The 20,637-nt window shown below is 32.4% G+C and overlaps 3 protein-coding genes and 1 long non-coding RNA gene across 7 annotated transcripts; 1 reads left to right on the top strand and 3 right to left on the bottom strand.

Moving 5' to 3' along the window:
* Positions 1–35: 35 nt before the first annotated feature.
* Positions 36–3,679, bottom strand: ICL (isocitrate lyase). 3 transcript variants are annotated; one of them, XM_021436921.2, is made up of 4 exons: positions 3,189–3,679; positions 2,186–2,232; positions 509–2,111; positions 36–403 (listed from the first exon to the last, which is right to left on the bottom strand). In XM_021436921.2, exons 2-4 carry the CDS (start codon positions 2,207–2,209, stop codon positions 306–308), a joined length of 1,725 nt encoding a protein of 574 aa, XP_021292596.1. In that variant the 5' UTR covers positions 2,210–2,232; positions 3,189–3,679; the 3' UTR covers positions 36–305. The 3 variants fall into 3 exon arrangements, with proteins under 3 accessions (XP_021292596.1, XP_021292593.1, XP_021292595.1); XM_021436918.2 differs by lacking the exon at positions 2,186–2,232; XM_021436920.2 differs by lacking the exon at positions 3,189–3,679 and having other exon boundaries at positions 2,186–3,182.
* A 921-nt stretch (positions 3,680–4,600) lies between these two features.
* On the bottom strand, positions 4,601–5,104 carry LOC110422897 (uncharacterized). The gene is made up of 2 exons (XR_002445784.1): positions 5,054–5,104; positions 4,601–4,820 (listed from the first exon to the last, which is right to left on the bottom strand). It is a non-coding gene; the product is annotated as an uncharacterized LOC110422897 (long non-coding RNA).
* Positions 5,105–7,085: 1,981 nt separating this feature from the next.
* Positions 7,086–8,176, bottom strand: LOC110423286 (transcription factor CPC-like). Of its 2 annotated transcripts, none has more exons than XM_021437471.2 (3): positions 7,874–8,176; positions 7,512–7,620; positions 7,086–7,438 (listed from the first exon to the last, which is right to left on the bottom strand). In XM_021437471.2, exons 1-3 carry the CDS (start codon positions 7,920–7,922, stop codon positions 7,351–7,353), a joined length of 246 nt encoding a protein of 81 aa, XP_021293146.1. In that variant the 5' UTR covers positions 7,923–8,176; the 3' UTR covers positions 7,086–7,350. The 2 variants fall into 2 exon arrangements, with proteins under 2 accessions (XP_021293146.1, XP_089640801.1); XM_089784675.1 differs by having other exon boundaries at positions 7,512–7,596; positions 7,874–8,158.
* A 1,970-nt stretch (positions 8,177–10,146) lies between these two features.
* LOC110423559 (late embryogenesis abundant protein At1g64065-like) lies at positions 10,147–10,737 on the top strand. The gene has a single exon (XM_021437785.2). It carries the CDS (start codon positions 10,147–10,149, stop codon positions 10,735–10,737), a length of 591 nt encoding a protein of 196 aa, XP_021293460.1.
* Positions 10,738–20,637: the final 9,900 nt, after the last annotated feature.

The following is a 20,637-nucleotide window of genomic DNA, read 5'->3' as shown; positions in this document are numbered from 1 at the left end:
CAACAGTAATCTAAGCTTAGAAATGAAACAAAAAGTTCAAAAACAAAGCATTTTTCTCTCATTACCATATAAAAGAACCAAGTTTCATCTTTAACAAAGCTGTGAAGAGCTTAAAAAGAAACACAATGTGGCCAAAAAAATTGCCCCAGAATGATCCATTCTCCTATGATGTTATTACCATATTTTATTATTCCTATCCCAATTCCCTAGTTGAAGAATTGGTAATGGCGTAATGCTCCAAATAGACCATCCGTTTGTCCCTTCACGATAACTCATGTTGCTCTCTCTCTCTCTGTCTGTTTCTCTTACATTCTAGCCTTAGCAACCACCAGATTGCCTTCACCTCCAACGCTCGTGGCTCCTGGCCTAGTCCATGTTTCCTTGAATTGCTCCTCTGTCACTCCTGCACACATTTTACACAACATAATGTTAATTATCAAGCTCTTTCTGTTTTCCATTAGTGAGGTAAACCACAAGGAAAAGTGAGGTTTCTTGAGTAATGACTTGCCTTTTCCCATGGCAGCAGTGGATGAGATTCCTCCCTGGACAGTCTTTAGATACCTATCATAAAAGTTTGCACCTGACCATTTTTGGTGAGCAAGTGTGTCCACTCCATTGTTCCTCTCTTCCCTTTGGATCTTCTCAACATATGCTAGCATTCCCTTCCTTGCAAAATCTCTTGCAAATGTATCGGTCACCAGTGCATCAGCATGGAAACCAGCCAGTGTTATGAACTGCCAACAGAAACCCAGCTTGGCTATTCTAGGAATGAAGTCTCTCATCTGATCATCAGTCATCCCTGATGCATCCCAATTGAAAGATGGTGAGAGATTGTAAGCCAACATGATTTCGGGGTGCATTGATTTCACCCCTTCTGCAAACTTGGTGCACTCAACCAAGTCCGGGCTTGAAGTCTCCATCCAGATAAGGTCAGCATGAGGACCAAAGGCCCAACCACGAACAACTGCAGCGGCTACGGACCCCTTAAACCTATAGAACCCTTCTCTGGTTCTAGGCAAATCCCAGTCCCAGAAAATATTTTTGAGCCCCAGTCTCTCTGCAATCTCTCTTGCCCGTTCATTTGAGAGGCACTTATCATAACTGGAATGGTTCATCCATTCATTCAGTCTCCTCCTCTTCTCATCCTCCCTGGTGTTCATGTTCTTAATTGCATCAATAACACATTCAGAGAATGTCTTAAGTTGTGCCATGGCTAGCCAGTTGTCTTCAGTGGCCTGAAGTTCAGGACCATTTTTACCAGCAGCCATTCCTTCTGCCAACATAGTGGCCAGACTTTTTCCCTGAAGATTTGGATTAGTCACACCTAGAATAAACTGATGGTCCCTGGTGTCGACATTGGTTTGGATCAAAGTAGCTGCAACAGCATCAGTCCTGGCCACCAATACGGTCTCCACTCCCATAACATCAAACTGCAACCTTGCAGCAACAAGCCTGTTAATGTGTTCATTAACAGCAACAAGCACTTTACCAGCCATGTGCCCACATTTTTTTGTTACAGAGGACTGATCCTCAATGTGGACACCAGCAGCACCACGCTCCACGAAAAGCTTGCAAAGCTTAACAGTGGCCGTGGTGCCACCAAATCCAGTATCACCATCAGCAATGATTGGCTTTAGGTAATCAACATAAGGGGTTCGAGCCCTCTCCTCCCGGCTCATGCTCATTCGTGCCTCTCTTTGTTTGCGGTCATGGTATTGTTGTGCAAAGAAAAGGTGTTCCACCTTGTTTGGGACAGTGTCATAGGGATAGTCAGCGAGGTCTGGACCTGGCTCATTGGTGGTGGTGTGAGTTGAGGAGCATTGCCAACCAGAGACATAAATGGTGTCCAAATGCTTGGCCATCATGGTTACTTGGACAGGGTCAAGTGCACCAAAGGTCCTTGAGGCAGTGCCGTTTGCTTGGTGTGTCTTGAGAGTTCTCCATAACTTCTTGGCCATCTCGTTTGAGCCATAGCTCTGTCTGAGGTTGCCTCGTAAAGCCACAACATCTCTAGCTGAGTATGGTCGCCGGGTCAGCTTGAACCTCTCTGAGTTCCACCATGCTTGCACCTCTGCTATCTCAGCTTCAAACCTCCCTTCTTCTTCCATTATCTGTCCAAGGATTTTTCACCCATTATATACCTTGTTTACTACTAAAACGATAAATACAAGTTCAAACCTCTTACTGTTTGAGACGATGCAACTTGCATCAGAGTTTGTCGAGTTTTAACCACTTCAGAAAGATTGTTTTACAGCATTAGTTATATGCTGAAGAAAACTTGAAGTACTTTACTCGAACATAAAGACATGAATATGCATTCTCTCTTGTCAGAATATAATTCCATGATTATGTAAAATAAAGAGGAATTGGAGAGGTGTGAAAGAAATTAAAGAGAAAAAAAAAACATAAGAATCCTGAAGAAAAGACCCAAACAAAACACTTTTTGTTAGGCTCCTTCTTGGTTGTATAGATCATCCTAACCACTGCAACTATACTCTAATGGTTTCTGCCTTGTATTGCCATATGCCACACTACAAGGGAGATTTACCTGCACATTTTACAATTGATTCTTGATGTCAAGCATCTAAGAAGGAGAAGAGAAAAAACTTGTGTTGGTTTTCCACTTTGCTTTTCGGAGAAAGCTGAAGACCTGTTAGTTGGCTTTTCAAACTGCTATCAAATAGTACAAAATTCAATGAATGGAAACCAACTTCCAAGATAAAGTAGTTTCTTAAAATCATGGGACAAATATTTGTTGCATAAACTTTTGAAACCAAAATTTTAAACATTGAGCAATTCTACCTCTCCCCCTACCGCGGGAAAAAATGTAAAAGAACAAAAGCAGCATTGTCATATGCATTAAGGAAACTGGGGCACCTTACTACCTTAGTGCTTCAAAATGGTTAATGTTAATGTATGTCAATTGACAGTATAACCCCCCTTGGACCCTTTGGGAGGTCTGCAGTCCCTTAAAAAAGTTGAAATAGCCATATAGGGGCATCATGCAAAGCCGAAACTTAACCTCTTACAGGCAACAAAAAAAGAAAAATGGTGCAAATCTCATTTGCAATAATAAGCTCAGCATTTCTAGGAAGAGAAACAGGGGAGATGAATCCAACAAAAGATAATTTCCTGGTAAGAGAAGAAGAAAAGAAAGGAGACTAAGGCTGCTGGGAAATGAAGCTTACCATTGAAGGCACTGAGAAAGTTGCAGCCATGGATAGAACTTTGGTCTTTTTTTGTATAGAAACTTTGTATAAACAACTAAGAGAAGTTCATGTCATCCCCCTCCCACAAGTCTCTCAATTTATAAGGCAAAAATGGGCATCAGTTATCACCTCCCTATGAAAAATGGTAAAACTGATGCACTTGAAGATAAAGAGAGAAAACAACAAAAACCGGCAAATATACACAGTGGTTCTCTTATTAATATTTATCTGAATAACTTTTCCAATAAATATATTGTTTGCATTGTTATCTTTAGAAAGTGAGTGAAAAGTGTCCCATGAAAAGCTGCATTCACTGGCACGTAAGATAATGCCAATGTCTTGTTTCATTTTCCCTTCTGTCACTACTTTTTTTCCTATTCATGTATTTAACTGATTTCTGTTTCTCTGTTCCCTTTCCTTTTACTTATCTCTCTGTTTTACTTTTCGTTTTTATGGTACTCAACTTTAGTCAAAAAACAAAGGGAAAACAACCCATTTTGATTTGTCCCATTTGATCATCCGAATTATCAGGGTTTCCTCTACTTAACCGGAAGTTAAGATTCTTTTGGAAGTTTATGCACTACCATCTCTCTTACTTTGGCAGCATGTATGATTGCATCGCTTGTCAGTCATGGCTGTATTAAGGCTATATAATTTCATAATCTTAGTGACAAAGCTCTGGGAAAAATATTGCTACGGGAAGGACTGTTGCAGATGAAGATATCAGGCACCACAAGAGTATGGCCCCCATTTTTGCAAATTGCAAGTTTTCAAACTTCAAACTGTCATCAGTGAACTCCACTGTAATCCTTTTCCTTTTAAATATGCAAATTTATTTCTGCAACATTATCAGTTCATCTGTATATCTGAGCTTTCATGCTGCTGAAGAATAAACTTCCCTAAAAATTGCAATGACTTATTTTCTTGGCAGTGAGTGATCTGTTAAACAGATCATGTAAGCAGTAGGATACTGGTTTATGGCAGAAAGTCAAGTGAATTTACAGATACATTGGTTATACTTAATTAGATTCTAATTTTCTTCTTGGAATGCATGGAAGTACATTGAGTTTTCGACTAAATTTCTCATAAACCATTAGTCATTATCACTAGGATTTAATCATAAGAGCCCCCCAAATTGAAATCTGAAAGGATCGGATCCTAACAATGGGACTACCTACTTAAGAACCTTAATGATACCTTAATAGCTACATGTAAATTTCATCATAACAAATGAATATAGCTAAGTTGACTAAGATTATATGTCATTTTCATTTCGGATGATCTTAGCTTCAAGTAAGTTGGGAACATGTCCTACACTCCATTACGCTGTTCTTTGCAGCTTACTGACGATACAAACGGTTAGAGGAGTTTGGAAATTGGGAGTCCCGACGAAAATCAAGATAGGCCTATCTCCATTCCAATTTTAATATATTTATCATCACATTCTCATACAAGTTGGAACTCTATCCTACCCTTCTTCGTTTGTGCAGTCCTCCGCAGTAGAAATCGATCCCGCAATTCCCGCTGAAGGCCAATACCCCAGTCTCTATCTTCTTCTTCTCTGTCCTAGTTGGATGAAGAATGCAGCTCCTATCTTCTCAAACATTTTCTCTACTTCCAAAAACTGGAGTTAGACCACACAAGGGCTTGGAAAACAGCTCCTTTATTTCTTTACAAAATGATTAACTATTTGCTTGGATTTCAAGCACAAGGAAGGATATTCCATCACTCCACAAGCAACCCACAGCTATCAATCAATTTAACGAATTCTTACTGCTATAATTTACAAAAAAAAAAATCCAAATTTCCATATTAACATGCATGGTAGAATATTTGTCATATACCATAGACTCTTTTCCTTGCAGGAAAGAAAAACCCTGCATGCATACGCATCCGAAATTATGATGGATATCTACGTAAACACGTTGCCTGCATTAAATGTTGAGTGAGGTCAATCTCGATGCTGTTCAAGCAAAACCAACCGGGGAAAAATAGGGTAAGATTTGTAGAAAGATTGACATAGCACGTCATGGACAAAGCAAAGAGGTGCTTAATTATCAAAGATGAGGTATGGCTCTTTGGACGGTAGCTGGGGTTACTGGAAACGTGTCAGAAGTAATAATAATGAATATTATAAGATTTGAGAGTGCGGCAAATCGTAACCAAATACTACACGTTGAACAAAAGGGGAGTTCCTTCAACTTGGGATTCGTGACATTAAGAACGAGTTTTGTCTGGTTTGGGGGTTGAGGTGTGGAACTTAACCAGCTTTAGTGACGCCATGGACTGTGGTCCTAAATGGCTGCTGATTGAGATGGGGTGATGAGGGGTATGGTGTTTAGCAATTCGAGGAAAGCAGAGAAAAACGACCTTCATTCCAGCTTCCCACATAAATTCGGAGATATCAATCCCGTACTGTACAACCAAACCCCTTTCTTTTTATCTAGAGAAGAAAACTTCAAATTCACCTCTTTTTTAGTGGATGATATATGTATGTATAAATATTAGTAAATAAATATTTAATATAATAATTCATTTCTAAATATATAATCTTTAAATCATTTATGTGATTCCATCTATCATCCTTGAGATCAAAATCTATAAAAATTATGTAAGATATTACTATTGGTAGTTATCCAGGACTAAAAGAACAAAAAAGTATTGGTTGGTATGGCCAATGCATCCTCAAATATAATAGCATCAATATCAATTTTGAAAAGAATAAAAAAACTATAAGAAGACTATACTCATAAAAAGCCCAAAAGCTCTTACACTTGGGCTGCTTCATTAGCTCATTTGGTTTTAGGGAACCCGGCACGTTGGGAAGGCTAGTGCAGTCCTGGGCATAAGGCCCAACTTGGGGGAGAACTAAGCAATGTGGAACCTTCGCCCAGTAAATGAACTAGATTTTAAGTTATGATATCACAAATTTTATATTAATAAAAAATTATATGAATTTTAAATTTATAATTAAATATTTTTTTACTTAACATGTATATTTTTTAAATTGAATATACAGATGCGAGATAAGTGATATTAAAATTTATCTAACTCTTCACTCTTATATTATAAAAAATAAGAAAATTAAAATAAAATTCAATTAAAGTGAGAGTCAATGTATATTAAATGAGATAAATTTTTAAATAAAAATTTTATTTTACTTAATAAATATATCTTTTTAAACTGAAAGCTTGAGCCCCATACATCAACTCCCTGTTGATTTTCTCATAAAAAAGTCCCATTTGTCAGAGAGAATGTGCATAGAAAAACAGTAAATTATGATTACATCTATCAGTATTCAAACATCGAACTACACGTCCGGGCTCGCAGACCCAAATGACTTGAGCATAAATTTTAAGCTCGAGTCTAGCCCTTCTCAGTTATGTTTTAACTTATATTAAAATATTAACATAAAATACATTTTATTATTTAAATAAAATATAACAATTAAATGATCATGTGGGACTGGTCTTAGCTTTAAAAACGTGAGTCCTAATAAGCTCGACTCAATCCATGGACACTTCTAACTAGATATCGGTTAAGCATGTACTTAATTCATATAATTATATATTTTCTAATAAAATATATATTTCTGTTCTGGCATCTTATTTTAACATAGAAAAGGGTACAATTTGGACTGTACCACTTTTCCATATTAAAGATTTGCATTAATCTATGTAGTCCATATGAGATCAGTTAAAATGTCCAACGCAATCTTTTGGTCACGGTAACTGGTGAGTGCTTCAGAACTGAAAATAGTGGCATAAAATACTCCAATGACACAGATTTTTTACTCCCATGGTTTTTAAAATACATCTTTACATAGTTAAATTCACATTCGCCCAAGAATTCATAACACACAAATTGTCCAGAAAATTGAAAATCCAAACCCCGAATTACCATATTATAGCATAGCAACCATGAGCCATTGTACAAAAAGGCATGCATTTGCTTAATTGCCAAACTTGGTTAAGAAGGAAAACCACATCATATATATGTATTGCAGTTTTCTCTCCTGATCAAGCAACACAGAGAAGCAGCCAATTGCCCTAGGAACCTAAACACTTTGGTACAACCTCGCCACAAAATTTTTTCATGCTCTGAACAGAAGAAACCCAAATTCACTTTGGGTTTGGGTCATTCATTCGCTTGCAGAGTATCTTGAAGTCCAATACTTCTCAATCTCCTCAGCTGTTCTTCCAGGAATTCTCCCAGCTATCAAAGACCACCTACAAAGCATTTGAACCATTAGAAAGGTAATCCTAGTACAGAGAAGATCCTGTTAAAAGCAAGCAAACCCACCTCTCTCCAACCAAATTGAACATTCTAGTAATAAGGGTTTCCTCATCTTCTGAGAACTGGAGCTTGGAATCTTGGGTGGATTCCTCTGCGGTCACACCCCAACAAACAGCTAAAAACCATTAATCCTTTAATCATATAGGCCATAAAATTGCAGCCAAAAACTCAATTCACATCCAAAAATATTTAAGAAAAAGAAAAAAGGGAACCCCATTCTTAATCAGCCACCAGATAAATCAAAGGTACCATGGATTATTGACTTCAAAAGAATACCTCCAAAGAATCCAGAAAGTAATCATGGGAAAGTCATCAAAGTCATAATTGCAGTTGAATATGTAAGAAAAACACAATCCAAAAATGGGTACCTCTAGAATCCACGGAAATATCATCAGAGGAACGATCCGAGTCAGCCATGAAGGATTTTGAGACAAACAAAGAAAAGTACAAAACTGGTTTATTATGTTTATTGAGACTAGGGATACGTAAGAAGCCTGTAGGAAGCTATGTCTGGAATTTAAAGGCACTTAATAAGCACTAGTATTAATAGGGGGCAGACTGGAAGGGGGAGTCCCTTGCGACGACTCAAGCGAGTCATCTTTGAGACCTGGTTTTGGATAAGAGAGAAGAATGGTAGTTGACACTGGGGGCGTTGAAGGTCCAACTTTGATAGGTAGTTGAATTCACTTAACCGTTGGTTGGTATAGATTTTTTGCGGATTGGCAAAATCTTTTTGGGGTGTTCTTGCTCAGATTTCAATGTTTATCCTTTATGACATGTCACATGGCAGAAAAGTATGTACAAAATACCAATTGAATACTCAACGCTTGATTCATCCTTAATCTAATCATAGTAAAATTAAAATTTACAAAGTATAAGAGTTAATTTTTGCTTATTTGAGTACTCTACGTGTAATTTGTTAACTCACTATTATTTTATCCAATAAAATTTACCACATAATGAAATACATAAAATCAGGCTCCCAATTGAGGCCAAATCAGGTGGGATTAGAGCTGGCCCCCTGCTTTGTTGACCCAGAATGAATTGGTGTGAGATAGATTTACTCAAAATCATTTTCCACCATTGAAAATGTTAGGTTTGTGTAAATTATTATGAGATTAACCTTAGGTCATGTAACAGCAGTAATTAGGAAAATGCCAAATGCGAAAACAGACATCCAAATAAGACACCATTTAATCAATGGAAATTAATTAAAATAATTGCCAAGCCTACCCTCTGATTCTCACTGGCAAAATACATTTTATAATCTCTACTGATGACCCCAGTGTTTTTTCAGATTTATCAATTTGTGGCTAAACACAAGAATCAAATGCAAGCAACAGACAGCAAAATCATCAAGACCCTTCACAGAAATGAAAGTACATGCTTTTTTGGACCCATCCTCTCAATCATGAAAGTTAAGCAGCCTTGTCAACACAGCACTCTCTTTTCAATAGTATTAACTCAATAATTCAATTTAGCTCTAGCTTGCAATGTGAGTCTTGAATCCCCTCATATGTTATAGCTTCAAACATTCACTTCCACATGTGTTAAGTGTCCTGATAAATGATTTGACATCTTTTCCAAAAACAAGACAAAAAGTGTATATATATATATATATAAAACAATGACCGGATCATATTAATGGAAAGATCATTATCAATAATAATCCCCAATTAATGGCAAAGAAAGATCATTATCACTTAATTTAACGTTCGTTTAGCTTTGGTATAATATTTGGAAAGTTTCTCAAATTAGTTAAAAAAATTTAAATAAATTTTTATTTTTTTATTACGTTTAATTAAGTCATTATATTTTTATTTTAAATCAAATAAGTTATTAGAATTAACAATTGACTAATTGATATCAATCAAAATATAACTTATCTTTCATATATTGATGTGGTATTAACATGATATTGACGTAAGAAGAAAAAAATATCATATGACTATATCATTATTTTAAATTAATATAACAAGTCATCATCTTTTATGATATATCGACATATTACGTTAATGTCACATGACATTGAATGTCAAATAACGTTTTAACTAACAACCATTAATCAATTATTAGTCATAAAATTTATTTAATTTAAACTAAAAATATAAAAATTTAATTAATTGTAATAAAAAATAAAAAATTGATAAAATTTAATTAAATATTTTTAGGCATTTACCCAGCCCATCGACCGAGCATTGCTCGTGGGCTTTGTCATGGTCCAAGACTTTCATTGCAAAGGCCGAATTGGATGTCAAAGCTTGGACCTCTCCCTCCACCACTTTCTATCCATAACAAATACAAAAAAAAAAAAGGGGGAAATTCCGGTTCGTGTCAAACTAGGATTCAAAACTATCAAAACCAATTCCGAATACTTAAAACCAAGCCAATTCATGCCAGAATCCATCCAGAACACATTTCTATGTGAGTCGAAACTATCAGCAAGTAATCCACATCTAGCCTTCAACTTTGATCATAATCCTACAAAATTAAGAACATTTTTCCAGTTTAATTCTCCATAAATACTCTACTTTGCCAAACTAATTCGAATTACCCCCGTAATTTGCATCAATTCTAGCCTGCAATACTCCTATTTGGTACACAAAATTTTCCAGAAATCATCGGCAAGTTATCTCAAAAGATGGGTGCCGGTAAAACTTCACGAAGAGGTCTCAAGATATGCTGCTGCGTTACAGCAATTTTCATAGTTATCGTTGCTATCGTTCTCATTACCTTGGCATTTACGGTTTTCAAGCCAAAGAACCCAGAAATCACAGTTTACCCTCAAGGCCTCGAGAACATTGCTTTCGATTTACAAGGCTTAGCGATGCTCTCGAACGCAACGGCGAATGTCACAGTAGGGATGATAATCGCGATTAACAATCGTAATTACGGAAGCTTCAAGTTCAAGAACACGACAGCGTTCGTGACCTATCGTGGGGGCGTCGTCGCCGAAGTTCCAATCATACAATCGCACGTTCCGGCGCACGGCAAGCTTAACATCACCACTGATGCCGATTTCATGGTGGACAGATTGATTTCAAACCCTTCGTTTTGGGCTGATGTAATGGCTGGTTCAGTGAACTTTACATCAGAAGCGACAGTGCGTGGTAAAATGACCATGCTCAAGATTTTGAAGGTGCATGCATCGGTTCCTAGCAGTTGTTACATCTCCATTTTTGTCCAATCTCAAAGTATCGAGTCCATATGCATGACCAAACTCAAGCTGTAATTGCCTAATATGTTTCTATACTGTAATCATGTTTACTATGATTTTGCTGTTATCCATTCAATTAGTTTAGAATTGTTACTATATACTTAATTTCCAACTTAATCTCATTTACTTTCTTTCTATAGATACCCTGGGATGTTTTTATTGTATATATATATTGTTTTCACTTTCCTTTTTATACTTTTTTTGTGGTTTCAAAGTAGGGGAAAGAAATAATTACTGAAAGAACAAAAAAAAAAAAACTCTATAGATTGTTTTTATGCCCAAGGCGGTGTTTGAATGCCAATGAGAGTCTCTCCACAATACTTGAGACTCACAATGGCATTCCGGTTAAAAGGCTAATAAAATCGCCTCTTTTTTTTTTGTAAGTGAGAATCATTATAGTTTAAATGTATATAATTCTTTTTTTGGCATATATATATATATATGATTTTTCACCATTAATGTGAAATCATTAGTGATTTTAGATTGTAATTTTATCACACCTCATTTGGTATAAAATGATAGGTTTCAACTTCTAAACTTGAATCTTTGGTATAGTGATTGATGCATAATTCTGTGCTTACAAATATGGTTAGATCCTTTTTTCTTGAAAAATAAAAATAGAAAAGAAGATAATCTATCTATCTTTAAATGACAAAGTTAACCATAATTTGATGATAAATCGTACATGTATATAAATATCTACAGCATATATAAAAGCATGGATGTTGAAAAACTTTACCATCGAGGGATAATAGATATTATTACTCATTATATTTCTAAATTATCATTTACCATTTTAAATAATTTTTAATTATTATAAATAATATTATATTAGTGTAAGACAAGAATCGAAATCCAAAATTGGAAGAAAGTACGAATGCTAAATGGGATATAATCTAATCTTATTTCTAAATTATCATTTTAAAATTTTTAATTTTAAATATTAATAAAATTTATCTAATTTGTAAATAAGACTTTTAATTGCATTGAATTATTTACCCTTTTTAAAAAATATTAATTATAATAATATTGAATAATTTATAACTTAATATTACAAAATTTAAATTATTTATACTTCAAATTTTATACTTTAAAAATATTTCTATTTACATATAATTATCATTTAAAAAATAAATAAAAAACAAGTATTCACTTGACAATAAATACTAATAAGTAATTAAATACACAAGTGTAGAACCTTTGAACAACAAAGGATGACTTTATAAAAAAGAGTTTTAATCTACATTAAATTGCTTTCATTAGAGATTCACATTGAAGTTAAAATTGGTGAGTGTACATTTAAGTTTGAATTGATATTATAGATACCTGATGTCTAGGCTTTCTTTTAAATATCATTAACCCTATTAGTTTTCAATTTATTACATTTTTTAATGGAAATTTTTTTCTATTATTTCATACATTTTGAATTCTTTTATTTTGAATTTTCAAATTGGGCTTGGAGTTCAAGTGTCCAATTGGGCTTAGGACTTAAAAGTGATTGATTGCAATGAGGGCCTAAATTGTCAAATTGGGCTTAGGGTAAAATATGTTAATTGCTTTTGATCTTGATGGGCTAATAAAATCTTAGGCTAGTCGGCTAGATGATTCATATTGCATTAAAATACAAAAATATTAAAATATTAAAAACCATCATATTTAAAACAGTTTTTAAATTATTTAAATTTTTTTTTAATAAACATTTATATTTTTATTACGTTCAACTAAAATCTTGTTCTTTAATTTATAATATAACAATATTATATGATTCAATTATTTATATAATAAAAATGATTATGTCTAATAATTAAAATGAAAGGGTGATAGAATGTTGTGTATGTATATATGTGTCAGCCCTACTACGTCACTTATAAAGATAAGTGACTTTTAATTAATAATAATTAATTAATTATTAATCATAAAAATTTATTTAATTTTAAAATAAAAAATAAAAATTTAATTAAATATAATAAAAAATAAAAATTTATTTATTTAACTTTATATTTTATTCTTTATTTAATTCCTTTTTAATCAATAACACATGTTTAATCCAAGCTTTAAAGTGAGTTAAGACCTTTTCCTAAATTCATTTTCTCCTCCTCTCTCTGAGAACTTTAAAGGGTTTAATATATTTTTAGAACTTATTAATTCTCCCTTCAAACATACACGTAGTAGGTGACAAAAGGCCATAACATACAAACAATTTGGGCTTTAATTATTATTATTATATGATTTTAAGAGTCTTACCAAATGATTGAATGTCGACCATATCTTCCGGTTCCTTGTGCTCCCCTCTCATCTCTTCCTAATTCTCCTTTATATTATATCAGGCGACGGGATTCTCTTCCAAGATTTTATTCTCTCTTATTTTAAGCCAATTTTTTTTAATTTCTTTAAATATATAAAAGTCGTTGGTGGCCGGCAAATAAACAGAAAAACCGATCCTTATACAATGTTCTTAAGCAAGAGAAACTAGATTCCCGGGGTTAAATTTTTCTAAAGTCTTATATTTTCGCATAATTTTTTATTAGAGTATTATTTTATACATTGTCTTTATATGTTTTTAAACTTCACAAAAGGTAAATAGAATAATGTCAGGTATACTTTTAGTTATCATATCAATTTATTAATCTTTTGAAATATATTTTTTTAAATGAAATTTATTGATTAATCAAACGTGTAATACAAACTCTTATCATGTCATTCAAAGAGTAGAAAAAATACATTTTTTGGTGGGAGTCTTTGAAATATATTTTAATAGAATATGTGATAATCTTTATAAATCCTTCAATGGAGTTTAAAACTCTATCAATAATGTATTTGGATAATTTTTCTTTCTTATTAGGTAACCTATAAGAAAGTAATAGTGTTGAACTTTTACCTCTAGTTTATTCTCAAAGATAATTATCTAAAAAATGGTTATAATGTTATTTATATATAGGAGGAAGATTTACATAAAAGGTAAATTTGATCCAATAAATCTTATCCTTTATATATATATATATATATATATATATTTGAATCTCCTTTCTATCATGAATTAGGACTCCAAATGTTCCACATTGTTAGAATTTGAGTTATTCAAATACCGATTATTACGTATCTGAACATTTATTTTAATAATTTCATATAAAGTAAGATTAAAATTTTTTTCTCTCAAATAATAAAGATAATGTTCATTCTGCCTAATCTAAATCATCCCCAAAGCTAAAACCATGCATGTTAAGCATAACAATGTTGCTAATAGATATAGATTAAACAAAAAGCTTTTTACAGGTCAATTCAATTACAGAGTAACAGTCAATTTAAGTAATGCTTAAAGTCCAAATGCTGATCAAGTAGAGAATCTAATATCTAACGTCTTAAAATCAACATATTTTTCCCCCCATCAAACTATCAATCATTAGCAGCCCCCTCTTTGCTTCAAATCCAATTATAGTCACGAGACAATTGAAAAAAAATATTGACTCACCCCCCCCAATTTTTCTTTCATTGTCGTCACGAGACTTAGAAACTTAGGGGAAAGTCAATACGGTAGACGTCAAGGAATAAACTCTGATATGATGGGATGAACTAAGCTTTTTTTTTTTTTAAGATAATTAACAGGCTGCACATGGTCATCAATTAGTTTGATCAATTACTTTTCTTTTGTCGGCCATGATTTTTCTAGATAAAAACAATATTCACGACCCTTCTAAGGCCGGTAATCACGCGAGCAAGTCATCAAGGATTTTGGAATTTCTCTCTTAAGGTTTTCTTTTCTTTTTCCATGGCTATTCCTAGGCGTGGTAGCTTGTTGGTTCAACGATATTCTGGTGCAAATAATTATGGGTACCATTTAAATCCAAAGCATTGCTACATGCCAGCCTGTGTTGAAGTCATTTCTCTACTTTGGGTAAATAGTCATCATGATTAAATTAGACAATCAAATTGTTCTCTATATCCTTGAAATTGTGAGTATTATTTCAAGCATGTCATAATTCTACTCCTTTACATATATAAGTTCGGATTATGAATTGGGAATCTCATGCATCTAGATTGTTAGAAGTATATATGATTAAAAATTATTAACATGAAAAGTAACGAAAGAGAACCGCGGTCTGTGCTTACCACGATTTCTGATTCTATGGACTTATTCTTAACAATAATTTCTAATTGACTCTATTCTTTATTTGTTAGATTCTTGAGCATTAAGAATCTATTTAATTTGTAAAATGTTTGAAGGAAAGCATATTTGAATTATAAGACCAAAAAATAAATTAAAAGAGAATTTAACAATATGATTTTTTGAACTCAAATTTGAGTGATGAGCGATGAAATTTATATCCTATTGCATAACTCTAAATTAAATGTACCTTCCTATTATCAAAAACATAAAAAATAAATCACTTATAATTTCTGAACAAACTTCTAGAGTTGCCCAATGTCCATGGATCGAGCTCTTTTCCAAAGCTTGCAAGCTCGAATAGATTTAGGTAGCATTGGGCAATAATTTCAAAGATCAATCCCCACTTATCTAGGTTTATTTAATAAATAATAGTGTCTTATGTATAAATTACTAATATAAAAATAATTAAAATTTGCAGTCATAGGTGAGCATGGGCACACTGTTCATGCCCAACTTTCATCCATGCACCTCGGAGGTAAAGACCAATCTATAGATCAAACATCTCTAATTTTCTTCTAAGATGATAAATAGAGCAAGTCTACCAGCCCTCTTTCCTGTTTGTTGGCTTTGGATGAGAATCATCAAATGCCACAAAGTTCAAGTTTCGAGGGCCGGCAAGAGAGGAGAGGAGAGAATGAATTTTAGAAGTTCATAACTCCCATGAGATACAAAGAAGGTATAATGGTCTATCCAAGAAAATTAAATAAATTTTTATTTTTTATTATGTTCAATCAAATTTTTATATTTTTATTTTGAGTTTAATAAATTATTATAATTAATGATTGATTAATTATCATTAATCAAAATATCTTTTTATTATTTTATATCCACATGGCACTGACACAATATTAATATAAAATATGAAAAATACGATAGGATTATATTATTATACCATATTCATGTAATTGTTCATTATAATTTATCAACATTTCAGGTAAATACCAGGTCAACATTATATGATATAGAATGATAAGTAACGTTTTGATTAAATCAACTATTAATTATAAAAACTTATTTAACTTAAAATAAAAATATAAAAACTTATTTATTTCAAAATAAACATATAAATACTTATTCATCTCAAAATAAAAGTATAAAAACTTAATTAACATAATAAAAATATTAAAATTTATTAAATTTTTTTAATAATTTAATTTCCTTCTCTTTTCTTGTTTCTTTCCTACTAAACGAGTGTAGACAGTTTTTTCTTTCAGTGTTGCTTTCACTCACATAATTTTCTTCCCTTGCCGCCTTTCATAAAAGAAAAAAAAAAATTCTTCCCTTGCCCTCTTATCAAAGACATTGTTAGTGAAAGTTACGTAATACAGTTGTAATTGAACAAGTCGGTTGGGTTCTAGTTAGGTCATTCAAGGTATTGGACTTCTTTTTTTGTTTTTTGAGTCGGGTTGAATTTGTTATTTCATTGAGTTTCAAATTATATTGACTTTGAATTGTTGACTTTTTGAATAAATTCAAGTTGAATTTAAGTAGAATTTGCCATGTATATGTTACGTACTCTAGTATCTAATTTATTATAATAGTCAAATTTGATCACAATTATAATGTCAAAACAAGAATAATTGTGATTAAACATCTTCATTAAACATGTAAGGTATAGATATTACATGCTTTCAATTCTAATACTAAATAGGTCTTTATTACTATTTGTATCAAATGGATTGAATGGGATCGGTTAATTATTTATCTATAGTCTCTACTTAAAAATTAAGATTCAATTAATTTTAAAACTGTTATAGTAATCTAAAGAAATAAATTGAAAATCAATTTTCAAAAACTTGTTTCGAATCAAGTAAGTACGAACTCATCAATCCACTCCTTTGACCAAAATGAGATCTTGCTTCCATCTCTTAATCCAAAATCGAACACTACACTGGTTTGAAGGAAGAATTTGTTGTTACTCAATAAATAGCAAATAATGCCTTTACACACTCATTTTCTTGAACTTCCTTGAAGAAATCTTGAATTTTTTTTTTCTTTTAGAAGAAAAATATTTTATATTCTAATCATATGAAAAAAATAAAGTCTTGTTACATCTTTCATCAATAAATCTCTAATGTCCATAGGCTGACTAGTAAACTTAATTTGTTCATTGATTCCCTATTTTAGCTATATGTTGTAAATGCCAAAACTAACAAAACTAACAATTGGCTGTATATAAACCCCAACAGAATACTTCTAACTCATGTCGACTTGAAAAGCAGGTGCCACTCCAACAGAATTATTCTCGAAAAGAGGGTTTAGCTAATTATTAATTTATTCTAATCCCTCACAGCTATTAGATCAATGCTTAATTAGTACTCCCCAATTTATTCAACTTATTTTTTTGAGGAATTAATGAATTATTTTCGAGTGCGACATGACCCCATTCAAAATTTTTGTTTAATGGATTGAATATGAAAAAGGGTTCACACGTGCTAATTAATAATTGTGGAGTAAAAGCAATGCAATATGGTAGTAGTCTTTAATCAAACAGTTTGGTTTTAGATAAGCCACTCTTTTTGGCAATGGAGATAATAATCAGATAAAAGGATATAACGATACGACAATAAATCATAATGACCCGATAGTACCAACATGTGGACATGTTTTGCTTCAGATGATTTATCCTGAATTACAGGTTAAGGATGGATTCATCCTCAAGAACAAAGAAATTCCATAGGGGCCTACAGTAACAGTATGTTTGGAGGGAAAGAAAACAAAGAGAGAAACTAACAAAGGGAGAAATAGGGAAAACTATTATTTGCATAAAGCTTTTGGTACGAAGAAAACAAATTAATAATATGATAAATTGAATAAATCAGTTTTATGGAAAACTAATGAGTTATGAATTAGAAATATGCAAATTGCTTGGTTAGCTTCTTTTGTATCAAACTGGGTTTCAATTATTATTTTTGGATTATTGTTCTTATATATGGCAAATACAGTTTTTAAATGTTATAAATAAGATTAGATGATCGTCACCCGTCTCATTAAATTATATCTAACTATTTTTAAAAAATTAATATAATAATTCAATAGATGTATTGAGAACATTCTAACCTTGTTAGTGTAGTTTTTAAATTGATTATATTAATCTTATATTTTTTATGTGTCTTTGTTTCCTTTTCCTGCCAAGAACAGTGCACATGTAGAAAAGGAGGTCTTTCAGTCTATTTACAGGTGCTATTACCACGTAAGTGTTGAGTTAGACTTTTGATCTACCACTTCACAATCCAAATCACATCATTAGCGGTTGTTAACAATTTGATTGATAACCTAATCCATTTAAAGCCAATGGTTCAGAAGAATTTTCTCTTTGATTGGACACTAACTGTTTGTATTATTAAGATAATAATCCAAATCATGCTATAGCAACAACTTTCTTTTTATCAGATTGGGTGTGGCACTTCGGTAGCTATCGTATAATTCATGATGCCGACTTCAATTTTTTCATGCACGGAATATATCCATAGAGTTAAAACTGCACCTGCACTGGGAACATTGATACTTGAATTCATTATTCATTGAGTTTTGTTTAGATTAAATATTATGAAGATGTTAATCCAATCGTACCGTTTCTGGCCATGTGCAGAAAAGAAGTTCATATCATCCTTAATGCTTCAGCAGATTACAGCTCAATCTTTATCTTTTTAAAGTTCAAAACAATATTTTTATTTACTTTTGTGGGAATATGAATTGTATGTGCATGAACATTCTTTCCAAAAAGAATATGTAAACGAAATTTATGGGAGGAAAGATGTCTCTTTCTTCAGGAAAATATTTATCTGTGCTTTTCTTCCGTATCCCAATTCATGCGTGTTCTTTAGTCTTCACACTTTGTACATGTAAGCTAATTTTAAGGGAAGTTGGCCAAAGTCTTCTCCAACATTGATGAAGTCTGAATTTTGCATGACCTGTGATTAAAGAGTAATCATATAAAATTATGAATTGAGTTAATAATTTGATTTAAAGTAAAATTAATCATAAAAGGTGACGCTTGCCACGTGTCATCACTTTTAATTCGTCTCTACTCTTGAGGGATATATGATAAATCACTAAGCCAATCTTTGATTTGAGAGTTTATTCTCTCTTTCCTTTGGACAATTTAGCAAAAGATTTTGAATATAAACCGAACACCCTTCAATTGTAAGCTTAAGCCACCTAGGGTTAGGAAAGAGAAAGATATCTTATCGTGAGATTTCTTTTTTGACAAATCACTACTCTGTTACGTATTTATTTATTTTTTTCTTTTTTCATTTTGCTCAAGTTCTTCAAATTTTTAATCAAAGAACGTGACCTATAAAGGCATTATCCAAGTTGACATATTCCTTTATTATGCCTTACAATACAGCGACAAATAAAGCTTTAAAAGTAAATAGGTCTTTCTTTATGTAACACCAACTTTTGAAATTCTTGCATTTTCTATATAAATCAACAACGCTTTTTAGAATAAAAAGAAAACAAAAAATTAAAGTAGTTCAAACTAATTAATTGCAGCAAGATAAATTCAATGAATTACAGTTCAGGGCATGATGGGGAAAATCTCAATAATCTTTGAACTATATATAATTCATTGATTTGATTTGTATGAGAAATAAAATTAAAATTATCGGAAAGGAGACTTTATTAGATAATTCATCTAGAAGAATGTGAGAGATTAAATAGTCAACCAGAAGAATAAATGGGGGTGTTTTAGCTGAATGTCCTTAACAACTCTGGGTTCTCTTCTGTGCTTCACCTGCCTTTAATGCTTGTGCACATGGAGGGGTCTTCCATTGCAGCCCTTTCTGAATAATTTAGATGAATGGCCTGCAAGAGGTTGGATATTAAATAATATATTTAAACCTTTGTCTTTGTTATTTTATTTATTTATTTATTTTGCTTTGAGGGTACAAGGAACTTACATCCTTTGGGTTTTCGTTGTGAATCTCATTCTCACCAGCATAATGTACCAAATCATAGTTAAATTATTGAAACATATACATTAGAATATAGTCCACAGACTAAGCTATATGCAATTTTTATGATGGTCAGCTGGTTTCTTTAATATGTTGAAAACAGCCTCCACATATATAATTTAATTAGGTACTTTAAAAAAATTATCACAATATACTCTTTCACTCCCTTCTTTTGTTGCAGCACTTGATGTATAATGTCCAAATTAAACTTATTTTTTTCTCTTCATTTACTACCTTATATTGAAAGGTTTGAACATCAATTTCACCCTACATTTCTGTGCTTCCAAGTGTCCATTAATTATTTATTTTTGATATGAATCTATTTAACCAGGAATTTTTGTTAATTAATTTGGACTGAGCTGCCTCTCCACCACCATGAGTAGATGACACAGCAAGTACTTAAGAACTATCGTTGCGTCACAAGCAGGACCAGTACCAGTTCTTTTCGGTGTGATGAACAAGTAATCGGTCATATGTTCAATTAATTATAATTACCTTTCCATTTTCAAAGTCTTTTCCTTTTGCTTTTGAAAATTGAACCCAAAAGCTTTTACCATGGGGGGGCTTCCTTTTATTATGTGCTTAAAGGATCTCTCCACAAAGTCATCCCTAATTTTAACTTTTCCCCCTTATATATATGTTAGTTTTAATTTGAATTAATTATTAAGAGAACTTATCGTTAATTTAATTTGCATTTATTATCCGAATTGTGTCCGACTAAATATATAATTATAATATAACTCGTAAATAATCAAATGTAAATGACAATTATTGTTTTTTATCTACTCAAAC

The sequence above is a fragment of the Theobroma umbraticum genome, unplaced genomic scaffold, assembly GCF_002168275.2.
Source record: "Theobroma umbraticum cultivar Fairchild unplaced genomic scaffold, ASM216827v3 scaffold_20.0, whole genome shotgun sequence".
Taxonomy (NCBI): Eukaryota; Viridiplantae; Streptophyta; class Magnoliopsida; order Malvales; family Malvaceae; genus Theobroma; species Theobroma umbraticum.
Note: the sequence above shows the minus strand (reverse complement) of the source record. Positions and strands in the feature narration are given on the sequence as shown.

Excerpts from the sequence above, each read along its gene's own strand:
- ICL (XM_021436918.2), bottom strand. The coding sequence starts at position 3,218 with ATGGCTGCAACTTTCTCAGTGCCTTCAATG. Across the intron at positions 2,112-3,188 it reads CTTTCTCAGTGCCTTCAATG|ATAATGGAAGAAGAAGGGAG; the intron begins GTAAGCTTCATT and ends ATCCTTGGACAG. Across the intron at positions 404-508 it reads CACTGCTGCCATGGGAAAAG|GAGTGACAGAGGAGCAATTC; the intron begins GCAAGTCATTAC and ends AAATGTGTGCAG.
- LOC110423286 (XM_021437471.2), bottom strand. The coding sequence starts at position 7,922 with ATGGCTGACTCGGATCGTTCCTCTGATGATATTTCCGTGGATTCTAGA. Across the intron at positions 7,621-7,873 it reads TATTTCCGTGGATTCTAGAG|CTGTTTGTTGGGGTGTGACC; the intron begins GTACCCATTTTT and ends AATGGTTTTTAG. Across the intron at positions 7,439-7,511 it reads TTCAATTTGGTTGGAGAGAG|GTGGTCTTTGATAGCTGGGA; the intron begins GTGGGTTTGCTT and ends AATGCTTTGTAG.
- LOC110423559 (XM_021437785.2), top strand. The coding sequence starts at position 10,147 with ATGGGTGCCGGTAAAACTTCACGAAGAGGTCTCAAGATATGCTGCTGC.